This window comes from Pollicipes pollicipes, unplaced genomic scaffold (assembly GCF_011947565.3).
Source record: "Pollicipes pollicipes isolate AB1234 unplaced genomic scaffold, Ppol_2.1 Scaffold_6686;HRSCAF=7923_pilon_pilon_pilon, whole genome shotgun sequence".
Classification (NCBI taxonomy): domain Eukaryota; kingdom Metazoa; phylum Arthropoda; class Thecostraca; order Pollicipedomorpha; family Pollicipedidae; genus Pollicipes; species Pollicipes pollicipes.
The window spans coordinates 3,275,350-3,288,455 of NW_023596921.1; the positions used below are offsets into that span (position 1 = coordinate 3,275,350).

Below are 13,106 nucleotides of genomic sequence, written 5' to 3' on the forward strand. Positions count from 1 at the left end.
ATGCTAAGTTTGCGTAGTAGTACAGTCCGCCGACGTTCGAGATTCCAATTCCGTGGGTCTGGGGCGGTTCAATCAGGCTCGCGGCGTTGATGGTGGAGCCAGGTGAGTCGGCTTTGAATTGGTGTTGTTAATTGCTAATGAAGGTTCTTGCAGACATTCGCTCAGCAAGGCAACAAGTCACTGAGGCGAAAAGCTGGCCATTACTTGTTTTGTTCGCTGACTTATCTGCTTTCTTCTGTTGCCAATCCCCCGGTGGTGCTACAAATTTTAATTCAGTTTTTGAACCAGGCGTAGAGAGCAACAGTCCGTCCGTCTTCCTGTCAATATCTGGTCTGGAATAATCAATTTGTTTGTTGTGCAGGACACACACCTTACCCTATGGCGGCCGGGAATTATAAAAGGCCGCTGGGCATGTCCGTTCCGGCCCTGTCAGGCTCCTGGTCCTGTAGAATCAGTGTGGAATATCATGCATGATGTTAGCCCAGTGTATGAAAAGTCTTAACTTGGACTGTCCAACCAAGGTTGATGAGACCGGGTGGGAGAGAGGGTTCCATTTGTGGATGACCTGCATGTTGAGTGAGCTACAACTGACAAGAGTCCTATCTGGGGGTTTTCTTATCTTTCATTGGCATTCTTGTCTTCTCTGAGTTATGTCTCATCAGGAACTCCTCATCTGACAGTGACATACCTCATCAAACAATAGTTGGCATGCTGAAACCATGTCCCCCTGTGACAGTAGTGCAGTGGAGGGCAACTGGAGGAGTCTGAGCTTCTCAGGGCATGGTGGTGCCTTACATCATGGACAAGATGGGTATCACATTGCTGAACCTGTTCCAACAGCCTCTGGTTCAGCTGGTCTGGTCCTTCAGGCACATGCACATCATTGGTGCATTGAACTTTGTGGATGCTGGTATCAAACTTGAAGCAGAGCAAAATTCATCAAATTTTCACATTCTTTTCAATTGAAGTAATGCTTTGAAAGCATTTTTGCATGCAGTGATAAATGCTTCAAACATTTGCTCTCTAGCACTGAAATTGGTGGTTTTCTGTGTGTCAAACTCCAGAGCACTCAAGGGAGCTCGGATTTACTGTGTATCTGCATAACTGCTACCCCAGCATGTGTGGTGTGGCATGTATTTTTGTATTGCATATCATGGAGCTTCTTTACATAAGCTGAGCTGAGCATAAACTGAGCATTTACACAAGCAGTAACCATTGGGTGAATGTTCTGAGGTCTAGGGCTAGTGTTGAAAAATTAGTCCTGTCATGCCAGATATCAGCATGCACTTTTTGTATGACCTCAAACAATTGTTGTGCAATGAAAGTGCTGTACTGTTTTGCCCTTTCGCCTGTGTGATAAACCAAATTCTGATTTCTGGGTCCAGAGTCAGACCCGCAACTCCAGTAGTGTTAATGGCTGGCATAGTATATCAAACATATATTGATTCTAACCCTACTGACCTAGTTAAGCAATTCTGAGTTGGAGTGCCATTTTGCCAAAGATACTGGTATATACCATGCATTACATTTCATAACACAGCTGTGCCATGTGAGTCTTATTATTGCAGATGTTGTCGAGCACCATTTGACATTTTTTGGTGAGTCATGTTAGAATGGTTTTTGGTGTGCACATTCATCAGGCAGAGAATGACACCACTCCATTAGGATGGGTATTAGAGCAGACTGGAAACTTCTTGCCATACAACATAATCACAAGCCTCTTAAACATGCAAAATCCAGCCATGGTTTGTTACCCATTCATTTGTGTGTGGCTTAACTTTATTCCTTTGTTTCTGTAGAAATGAGGATGCATATAAGACTTTTGTATGTGGAGAACAAACTGATCTGTTGATTGGATTGTCTCCATAACCTGCCATCAAAGGATTGGTATCAGGCATCTACCCCTGGAAATTAAGTTTCCATAATAACATTTTTGCCCTTTCAGATTTAACTGCATTGGTCTCCAAGCTGAGCCACTGAGCCAGAATGGGGGACCAGATGGAGGCTTTTGAGGTGACTGACCAGGATATTGAGTGTGAGTTTAACCCCAGCATGCGTCGCGGCTTCCGCCAAACCCGCGAGGAGCAGATCTATGGCGTGTTCGCTGACGATAGCGGGGATGACAAGCCAGGCCCCTCCAAGATGGCCAGGAAGAGCTACACAACACCAGTAGGTTTTGTCAAAGGTGAGTTGTAGCCATATACTTGTGCCATTTCCCTGTCTGCAACATTGTTAAGCTCTTGGAATCAGCATTTAAGCATTTCAGGCAGGATGTGAAGATGTGTGGTTGCATGAAACCATAGGTGCTGAATGCATCTTACATATGTGCTATTTGTATTTTGGGCATGTGTTACCTTTGTTTCTCCTTGTGGTGACAATCCCCTGAAATGGCTTAGTCTCTGGATTGGACTGCATTCACAGGAGGTGTTCACCAGGTGGGAAAGAATGAGGAGCCAGCAAAGAAAGAAGAGGATGATGAGGATGATGAAGGTTTTGGTCCTCCCCCTGGCTCAAGGTTTGTGGTCACTTACCAGCTGTCCCCATTATCTTTGGCACCTCCCACATTGAGATGAAATCATAATCATTCCTTCAGAATTGGCCTTAAGCTCTCACAATTATATGAAGTTGTTGTGCTTGGTATCAACAGTTGTGCTTGTCATCATCTTCCTGCTCGTGGACAATCAGTCCATTTTTGGAGAACCACTTCCTGCTTCCCATGGTCTTTAGTAACTCCTCAGCTTCTGGCAGCCTCAGTTCTTAAGCCCATAACTGTCATCAAGTATCCATCAAGGCCTCCCGCACCCACCCACCCACCCATTTCCAGCAGTAATTGCTCGCCCCAGAGTTTCATTGGCACCCGCCTTCTTGCATCAGGGATTTCTTGTGGTACTCGCCGCCGGCCCTTGCCCAGCTCTCGCCACCGACCCTTCGTGTGACCCCAGCCAGTGATTCCGATCGTCTCGTCGGCGACGACCCTCGGCGACCCTCATCTGCGCCGCCAGTGACCCGACCCCGTCGCCGGCAGTGACGAGGACGAGGCGGCGCCGCGGCTGGGCGCCGGCCTGCCGCGCGCTTTTGGCTCGGCGCCGCGTCAGCGCCGCTTCCAGACGGCCAGCCGCGAGGAGGTGGCCGGTCTGCGCAGCCAGGCCGGCGCCGGCCCCACCGCCGGACTGGGCGACATCGGACACTGGGAGAAGCACACTAAGGGCATCGGCGCCAAGCTGCTCAAGCAGATGGGCTTCCGCGAGGGCGGCGGACTCGGTACGTGGGCGTGGCGGAAGGCATGTGCAGCGGTGGGCTGAGAAGTGGGAGAGTGCGGGATGGCGTGCACGCTACTGTCGTGGGAAGGGGCACACTGGGATGAGCACGGTGTGTGTTATGCCTTCCGTGGTGTGATGTGGCCATCAATAGCTGTACTCAGCGACCTCCGTTGTTCGCGCGACCCAGTTAGTTGTGCACAGTCAGATTTCATCGGCTCAATGAATTCCAGGTTTTCACATGAGAAGACGACGTAGCAGTCGGCACTTAGCATTCGTACGCTAACACCGCTACGGCCACCTCACCGCTACCGCCGCCCCGTCCTCTTCGCATCTAACCCCACACGTCGTCGCCCGTAGGCAAAAACTTGCAGGGCATCTCCACGCCGGTGGAGGCAAAGCTGCGCAAGGGCCGCGGCGCCATCGGCGCCTACGGCAAGGAGAAGCCGGCGTCGCGCGCGCCGGCGTCCGACGACGCTCCCGACCAGCCGGAGCGCGAGTTTAAGGAGAAGCTGGGCCAGTGGCGACGTGGCCCGCGCCGCAAGAAGGTCGACTACGTGTATAAGACGCTGGACGAGGTGCTGGAGGAGGGCAAGACGCGGACGCTGAAGCCGGCCGTTGCGACAGGGTGAGGGACGACTGCGGGCCGTGTGTGTGGGGGAGGGAAGGTGGGAGGAGGCGACTGCGGGCCGTGTGTGTGGGGGAGGGGAGGTGGGAGGAGGAGACTGCGGGCTGTGTGTGTGTGGAGGGGAGGGGAGGCGGGAGGAGGCGACTGCGGGCCGTGTGTGTTGGGGGAGGGGAGGTGGGAGGAGGCGACTGCGGGCCGTTGTGTGTGGGGGGAGGGGAGGTGGGAGGAGGAGACTGCGGGCCGTGTGTGTGGGGTGAGGGGAGGTGGGGAGGAGGAGACTGCGGGCCGTTGTGTGGGGGGGGGGGGAGGTGGGAGGAGGAGACTGCGGGCCGTGTGTGGGGGGGGGGAGGTGGGAGGAGGAGACTGCTGCGCAATAGTGGGAGCGAGGACGGAGCAGGGGATATTTTAAAGATTGATCGCTGGACGCCGTGGTTCGGGGTTTTGTTGTAGTGTTATGCGAGTTCGGTAATAACAATGTCAGTACAGTGCTCAGCTAGCCTGGTCACGTGACCAATTAAACTGGCGGTCGAGACATGTTCAGACGGAGCTGCACAGGTTTTGGTCCAGATGCGTTGGCGGCTAGTGTGTTCAAGAAGTTCCTCTCGGCGATTTCCGCCGGTGTGTGTGTGCAGCGGAGTCTTGTACAGCCGTCGCGTCGCTGCGCTGAACGAGCACGGCCTACTCCCCCGCACCTCACACCGCCTCCGGGACCGGCTGACGGCGACCTGGCGTGACCCGCGTGCCGCTGACGCCCCGCCCGCACGCAGGAGCGGTGACCTGGCGCGCGTGAAGGTGATCGATATGACTGGCCGGGAACAGCGCGTGCTCTCCGGATACCACGCCATCCATGGCCAGCGAGCGCCGGCTGAGCCGACCGACGAGGAGACGGTCGGCCGGCGCGTCTTCGAGATGCCAGAGCTGCTGCACAACATCAACCTGATGGCGGATATCTGCGAACAGGTCGGCCGCGGGCGCGTGCATGGCAAGCGTTGGTGGGGAGCATTGTCGGACCGTGCTGCGTGGGGTGGCCCTGACTTGGTGGGGAGCATGGCCAGGGCGTGCGGCACGGGGTGACCCTGGTTCGCGTAGGTTGTTTTAGCCTGTCAGTGGTTGTTGTCTTGTTCACGTGGTAGATGGTAAAAGTGAATCAATTATATCTCCCCGATTATAATCGCTGTTATAATCGGGGAAATATCGCTTATGCGACTGTCGATATCATTCGCCGTGATTCGGCATTAAAGCACATATCAAAAACAGGAGATGGAAGGCATTGGTGAGGTCTCCTTTCCCAGTGCACATCCGTCTTGTTTGTGTTTTAGGACATGAAGTAATTGAATAAAAAAAGGAAATCTGTCAGTTGTTGCGCTTGATTCTAATAGCGGCTCTTATTAGACCTCTGCATTCAGTTTGACCCTCAAGGCCGTGTTTGACCGTGTTCAGACCCTGAGGCGGTTCCTTCCAGTAAAACGCATCTTTCAAGGTGATGATCTGCTAACTCGCCACGTGACCCCGCACAGCGCATCTCCTCAGCACGCAATGTGCGTACAGCCCTGTGTATGGTACCCACGGCTGTCTTGCGACCGTCTCCACCGTGTGGCCGGACGCAGACGGCTGACCCCGCGTCCTCCGGCAGGACATCCTCCGAACGGACCGCGCACTGCGACACGAGCGGGACCGCCAGGTGACGCTGGAGCACGAGGAGGCCGAGCTGACCGAGGCCATCAGCCGCCAGCAGCACCAGGTGCAGCGGGTGGAGGAGGTGGCACGCGCCGTCGACTACCTTCAGGAGCACCGGCCCGGCACCGACGCGCCCAGCTCGCTGGACGTCGTCACCAAGCTGTTCAAGAAGCTCAAGGTGCGGATGGAGACGGTGCTGACACCGGCGCTAGTGGCGTGGGGGGGGGGGGGGGGGTTGAGCGGGCAGTGGTAATAAATACTCCCTGGCCCTGTGGTGGTCCACATATCGGCGGCGCATCAAGCTTGCCAGGTTTTTGCCGTCATAAAGAGAAGCGAGCACTCGTACTATGTGTAGGCTTTCATGGTTGCGTTTAGTACACCGTCACGTGTTGTTTCAAATGCGCTCGCGTAGCCGTACTATTTATGGACTTACCGGCTTTATGTAACTTGGTGCGTGGAAGCCGCGTCAGCGGGATCACGTGCCCGGCTGATATGACTCTGACTCTGACTCTGCCCGCAGACCGAATATCCGGTGGAGTTTGACGTGTTCGACCTGGACTACCTGGCGCCGGACTATGTGTTCCCGCTGGTGCGGGACCACCTGCAGCACTGGAGCCCGCTCAACAACCCCAAGTTTGCCTCGGACGTGTTCTCCGAGCTGAAGGAGGCGCTGGAGAACAGCGACCGCGCGCTCATGGAACAGGGCGTGCCTGTGGACGTGTACCACAGGTGGGGTTGGGGCGCACGTACCGTCGACGCACGGACCGGCGGCGGGCGGCGACGCGACGCAGCGCCTGCCTTCGGGCACGGGTGTGAGTGGATGCACCTGCCTGAGATTGTTTGATGTCTGTACGTGACTTTTTCGTCATCAACCCCTTCAGACTTCTGCGTGGCCTGTGGACATATTCTGAAGCGCCTTCCCCCTCCCCCCCCCCCCCCCAGACTGCTGTGGGAGGTGTGGATGCCACCGGTGCGCTCGGCCGTCAGCCTGTGGCAGCCCAAGCGGCAGCCAGAGCTGACTCAGCTGCTGGAGCATTGGCGGTCGCTGCTACCGCGCTGGATCTTCGAGAACATCTGCGACCAGATGCTGATGCCTCGTCTGCAGACCGAGGTGGACGCGTGGAACCCGCTCACGGACGCCGTGCCCATCCACAGCTGGATCCACCCCTGGATGCCCATCATGGGTAAGGCGGACTGCCAGGCTCACAGACGCCGTGCCCACCCACAGCTGGATCCACCCCTGGATGCCCGTCATGGGTAAGGCGGACTGCCAGGCTCACAGACGCCGTGCCCACCCATAGCTGGATCCACCCCTGGATGCCCGTCATGGGTAAGGCGGACTACCAGCTCGGAAGCCGCGGCAAAAAGGCAGCTTCGAGCGCCGAGGTGCCGTGCTCATGCTGGAAAGTGCTCGTCAGCTGCGCCGAACGCTGCCTAAGCTGCAGGCAGCACTACAGCTGGCGTGCAGTTCTATGGATGGTTAAGCTGTATCGCACTTGTTGGTTGTATTCGTGGTGAAAGATCTGCAATCAGTTCTGTTTGCGGAATGCAAGCTTGGCAAACAATAATTTTACGATGACTTGTGCCATCACAGATACACATCCTGCCCACAAGAGATACCAGGCGAACGCTATCACACATAGTTTCAGCTTTTCAAGACACAGTGTGATGGAGTATTGCTCTGTCCGAATGGTTGGTTTTTTCAGGCGGGGTCTCCAAACAGCACGGAGCTGTTTCTTTAGTCTCCGCTTTCGAATTCACCTGACTTCAACCGATGCTGCGTTGTTTTGACAACGGCGTCAGTTTTGGTCCACGGGCTAGTTGTGGGCGTCCGTGACGATCGTGATGCGTCCGTGACCATCGTTATGCCTCCGTGACCGTCGCGAAGCCTCCGTGACCATCGTGACGCCTCCGTGAGCATCGTAACGCCCCCGTGACTGCCGTGACGCCTCCGTGGCCAACGTGATGCCTCCATGGTGGTCGTGATGCCTTCATGACGGTCGTGATGTCTCCATGACGGTCGTCATGCCTCCGTGACGATCGTGGCGCTTTCGTGACGGTCGCAGCGCGTCCGTGATGACCGCCTTTCTCCCCCCACTGGCAGACCAGCGCCTGGAGACGGTGTACCCAACCATCCGGCACAAGCTGGCGAACGCGTTGCTCGCGTGGCACCCGTCTGACCGTTCTGCGCGCCTCATCCTCTCGCCGTGGGTGGGGGTCATGGCGCCTGGCAGCCTGGAGGCGTTCCTGGTCAAGAACATCCTGCCCAAGTTGCAGCTGGCCATGTCCGAGTTGGTCATCAACCCGCACCAGCAGGTGACGTTGGTGGCGGGAGGGGCGTGGGGAGACGCCCGTGCGTCAGGGCACGGAGTGGTCAGGGACGGTAGCTGTGTTGTGTTGAACAGTGTGCTTTGAAAATTGCTGCACTTCTTGAGTGGATCGTGCTGCGACTCTGAGTTGGTATAGTCCGGTAGCTTTAGAAAAGGACGTATGGTGCAGCAGGAGATTTTGTGCGCGTCCTCCGCAGTGGCCGCCTCGGGAGTCTTTGAGTCCTCTCCGAATCCGAGGATGTTCATGACGGGTCGTCACAGCTACATGGCCTTTTCACGAAGTCATGCTCGCTGTTGTGTGTAGTGCGATGTCTGCACAGACATGTCTACCACTTCTCCTGATTCACCCTTTGTCAATTCGTGTGTGGTCAGGTTTTGGACCAGTGGAACTGGGTGATGGACTGGGAAGATCTCCTCTCGCCTGTGCATCTGGTCAGCATCCTCGGCAAGATCTTCTTCCCGAAGTGGATTCAGGTGAGGAGCACCTGAACTGGATGCACGTTTTGGCTCGTTCCATGCTGATAATCATTCTGGTGTCAGAAACTGTTTTCTGTCCCTGTTTTCGAAAGTTTCCTGAATCGTTTGACGGTCCCTTTACGCGTGGTACATAGCTGTTATCGTTGCGTGTGGTATAAAGCTGTTGCCATCGTGACCACATGCCATGCTGTGACGCGCCCCTGACCTGGCCAGCGTCTATCCTCGGTGACCGTGTCGCTCGGCCGCCAGGTGCTGGTGACCTGGCTCAACCACGGCCCCAACTACGAGGAAGTGACCAAGTGGTACCTAGGCTGGAAGCAGCTCGTGCCCGAGCGGCTGGTGGGTCACGCCGTGGTGCGAGGTAAGGCCGCCGCCTCACCAGTCTGGCGGGCACACTGGGGGCCGAGGGACGGCTGGCGGCGCGCGCGCCAGGTGCCGATGCGCGCAGGCGCGTGGGCGAGCTGGACACGTTGGAGCTGCAGCGTTACGCGAAAGGTGTGGGCATGCGTAAGCTGTACGTGCTGCGTACAACCTGCGGACCCGTTGCTATTCAATTGTTAGGGGTTGAAGAAAGCCAGGCTCGCAAATTAAGGGGGTTTCCCACATTTGTATGAGGTTTTGAACTGAGATAGCCATTTTCAAGATTGTTTGGTGCGGGTTGTAGCCATGTCCTTTTAAGAGTAAACCTCTTGACCCTCTTGTTTTTTAGCTTGACGCCGCGCACTTGTGCGGACCACGTCGCGCAGACTATCTCAAGTTCACCAAAACACGCAGGATGCCATAGAAATGTCACGCGAATGCTGCCGCCTCACTGGCCACGTACTGTCCAAGGCCATGACAATACGATTGTCAAGTCATTCGTGTCTGGCGTGTGTCAGCTCGATTTCTGCATCAACGGGTACTGGGACGTTTCACCTTCGTGATCAGCGCTCTTCTGTTCGCTGTCCATTAAAAATGTAGGTAAGAACGTTGTCTATATTCGCCCACATGATAGTCCAACTCGCTCGCATTATGATGTTATGCAGAGTCGCGACGCTGGTCGTGGTTGGAACTGGTCTGGTGCTACGCAGCATGCGTCGGTCTGTATATACTGCGGGGCCGCGGGCCGTTAGCGAGTGACCTCGCTCCAGAACGTTCGACGGCGCGCAACTCTCGTGTGTACGTGCTTGCATAACAAAGCAGCAGAAACGCCTTATGCAATTCATCAGTTAGGTTATCTAGTACAGTGAATAACACAGACCAGCTACGAATGGACAACAAGGTATAAATTGCTTCCCCGATAGCGAGCAGAGAAAAATACGCGCAACCTCAGGGATCAATTAATAAACAAACAAGCAAACAAGTCGTTGCACCACACAAGCATTGCAGCGTCCCGCGTTATATCAGTTGGTCTTCGATTAATGGATGTGTTGAGCGCGAGTTTCGAACACGATTTGGTTGTTGTTTACTTAGATTAGAGTGCTGTTGGCCAGTAGCGACTAGTTCATGGCTATGGAAGGAAGGAGAATGGATAGCGGTCTGTCGTGCGTGCTCGTGCGAGCTGCGTGCTCGTGCGAGCTGCGCAGTGACCCTTCTGCAGGTTGTGTGCTTTGCGCTTGGACTAGCACGAGTCACGCTTTAGGCTACATAATGCAGGAATTATCATGTTGTGCGCTGCGCAATACAGGGCAATGGGCAGTGGTACGAGTTATGGCAGGAACCAGTCTGGGAATCGTGTAGTTCGAGAATAGCGCCACACCCGAGGATGTGGATGCAAGTAGACGGTATAAAATCACGGGAAAATATACAAGAACGCCACGGGAAAGGACGAAAACACGAGCAGATAACGTTGTTGAAGATAAGCAAACACGCTCCATCGCACACCACCACCTTTCAGCAAGTTAAAGTACTGTAACTGGGTCAGCTCGTCCGCTGCAGTGGCGATTCTGTCACGACCAGTCTGGCAGCGACTCTGACGTCATAAAGACGTCCGTGACGTAGTCAACCGACGGCATATCGAGGAGCGTGGTGACTAAATAGTGAAATGTTGTTTAGAAAAGCCTTTTGTACTTTAAGCAAGCCAACAATCACAAGTTAAAATGTCATCGTATCTGATGCATGGCTCATTATCTCCGGATTACCATATTAATGACATGTGGAGCATTCCATTTGACTACAGAATCCGTTCGGATTGTTGGCTCCTTTAATAGGTGTGTTCTCTTCATTAGGGCCTTACGACGCGCCCAACTGCTGAGGCCATATGGCGCCGCCTGAATCTCACTCCGGTAGGAAGGAAGGGTACCGCGTAAGGTTGCACCTCGTGCATCTGATTTCCCATACGCGCAGCTTAGCCACTACGCTGTCGATACCCCCTTTCAATAGGTAGCTTTCCGTAGTCATTTTGGCGAGAAATAAGTGGTGGGTATCAGACATTTCTGTGCTCGAATCTGTGCTGTCATGCGCTGAATCTGTACCCTCATGTGCCGTCCTGTCATGCGTGACAGACCAGGCTCACATCCAGCACATCGATCTACGCGCACGCTCTGTAGGCACGCGTGATATTCCATCCCCAGCATTGTCTTACGCCCGTGCACGCCGAATTAGAGACCCCATTCAGAAAGCGTTGTGTCCGGTTCCAGAACACCTGAACACGGGCCTGCAGCTGATGAACCGCGCCGCCAGTAACCCCGGCCAGACCGTCTCATACAAGGAGCTGAGCCAAATGCTGGCCAGTGAACAACCGCCGCCGCCACCACCGCCGCCGCTGCCGCCGCAACCGCCGCCGCCGCCGCCTCCGCCGCCTCCGCCCCCGCCGCCGCCGCCCTCCACCACTGAGCTGCGCAACAGAGGGGTGAGGCGCGGACCGCTGCCAGCGCCGGTCGCGGCCGAGCTGCGTGCTGGCAGTATTAGTTAGGGCCGCTAGATGGCGGGGCGCTGTGCGTCGTGGTTGTGCTGATCCGCCGGTTGAGGCGGGCGCCTGGCTGTCAATCACGTAGAGTGATGGACCACAGCTGGTCAAACGTGGTTGAAGTCAACCCGCAAATACTTTTCCACGTTGATCTGCACCCACCAACGCCCATCATTGTGTGTTGAATCCAGATGGCAGGGTCTACGTCATGGAGCGATTCCGCGTGCTTGCGCTGACTAAGGCAAGCTCACGTGGACGTGTGTGCGTGCTCTGACCTGGCTTGCATTGTCTAAGCATGACGTGGCGGGTTACACTGACCGCCATCCATCGGCAGGACCTGTCGGCTGCGGTTCGCGCGTCGTCCGGCTCGGTACCGCTCGGTTTCCGCGACCTGCTAGAGCGTCGATGCGAAGAACGTGGCATCCTGCTGCACCCACTGCCGGGCAAGTTCCACGAGGGCAAGCCCATCTTCCGCTGTGGCAGTCTGCACATCTACCTCGACCGCAGCGTCATCTTCATCAGCGAGGGGGGCGTATGGGTGCCCTCCTCCCTGCAGTCGGTGCTCGACAAAGCGTCCTGAGGGTGCCCGTGACGCGACCGGTGTCTGTGACTGTGCGAGGGAACACGGAGCGTACCCCGACCAGGCCGGCGGCTCGGGTGACGCGCCGTCGACCGCGGAGACGTGCTCTCATCTCGTCACGTGGAGCACGCCCCGCTGTATTTGTTATGCGTTTTGAGTGTTTAATGTCATGACTCATGTGCTGGTCGGCCTCGGATGACGGCCGGGCCTCCCAACATAAACGGCGCGGGACGCTGTCTCTTCGCGTGCCGGCGTCTTCCGCTGCTAATCGACACGAGGAACGGAGCATCACAGTACGCGGTCCGGAGAGAGCGGGGGCGGGCGGGTGGACGCTCCCCGGTCCAGGAGAGCGCGAACTGACCGTGAGGGACCTTGACCGGACCTGCTGTGTTTGTGCCGGAGCGGCTCAGAAACCCTGCTGCGTGTCACGGGCGGCAGGATCTGTGACGGGCGCGCTCCATTCCCGAAGACCGGGTCGAGCGACGGCTCGGCGCACTGGTCGAATGCTCCTCGTAGCGCGCCTTCGCTGCCGAATGACGACATCGGTGGAGAGTGTCACGTCGGCTCCCAGGTCTCCCAGCGGTCTCCAAAGTCCCACGCCTGGAATGTGGCCGATCCGGGGCTTGCCGGCTCCTGGCTGCGCCCGGACCAGTCAGCGAGCGAGCATCTGTATATTTTTGCCATGGCGCCCGTTAAAGCGCAGTTAGCGCGGTGAGTCGCGGGTCGGCGCGGCTGGCTCAGAAACGGCCAGTCATCGTCCCCGGTAGCTGGGGCGTGGGCGGCGCTCGGCCTCGCGCTGCCGTGAGTTCCGGATGCCGTGCAGCGGAGCAGTGCCGGCCGCCGGCGACCTTGGCGCGCGCTCTCGCCGCGCCGAACGCAGTGGGGTCAGAAGGTCGACGGGCCGCACGGACGCGGTCCGACATCAGTCAGTGGCGCGCCTCGGGGTCCCAATCAGCACTCCATCATCGCGTCGCCGCGAGCTGACACATCTGACTGACGGCAGACGCCAGCATGGAGCGCTTCAGAGCCCGAGCTTAAACGGGGCGGAAACCGCGAGCACCGGGCGCCCCCGCCCGCCCGCCCGCCCGCCGGCCGGGGCCGGGGCCGGGGCGCCCGGCGGTGCTACGTTGCCCGTGCGCGCGCCGTCCGCCCGCCGGCCGGCCACGGGGGCGCCCGGCCGTGTTACGCTGCCGTGCGCGCGCCGTAGTCGCAGTCTCTCGGTTTGCGCGTGCGGCGCTGCCGGTGGTCCCCGCGCGGCTGCGTTGAGATC

The 13,106-nt window shown here is 57.0% G+C and overlaps 1 protein-coding gene across 1 annotated transcript; it reads left to right on the forward strand.

The window, feature by feature from the left end:
- Nucleotides 1–18: 18 nt before the first annotated feature.
- Nucleotides 19–12,082, forward strand: LOC119107308 (tuftelin-interacting protein 11). Its single transcript, XM_037230732.1, has 15 exons — nucleotides 19–100; nucleotides 1,945–2,185; nucleotides 2,422–2,515; nucleotides 3,026–3,041; nucleotides 3,078–3,261; nucleotides 3,618–3,885; nucleotides 4,653–4,845; nucleotides 5,519–5,740; nucleotides 6,083–6,291; nucleotides 6,505–6,746; nucleotides 7,667–7,878; nucleotides 8,265–8,366; nucleotides 8,619–8,730; nucleotides 10,988–11,199; nucleotides 11,591–12,082. The coding sequence occupies exons 2-15, from the start codon at nucleotides 1,987–1,989 to the stop codon at nucleotides 11,834–11,836; spliced, it is 2,511 nt and encodes an 836-aa protein (XP_037086627.1). The 5' UTR covers nucleotides 19–100; nucleotides 1,945–1,986; the 3' UTR covers nucleotides 11,837–12,082.
- The last annotated feature ends 1,024 nt before the right edge of the window (nucleotides 12,083–13,106 follow it).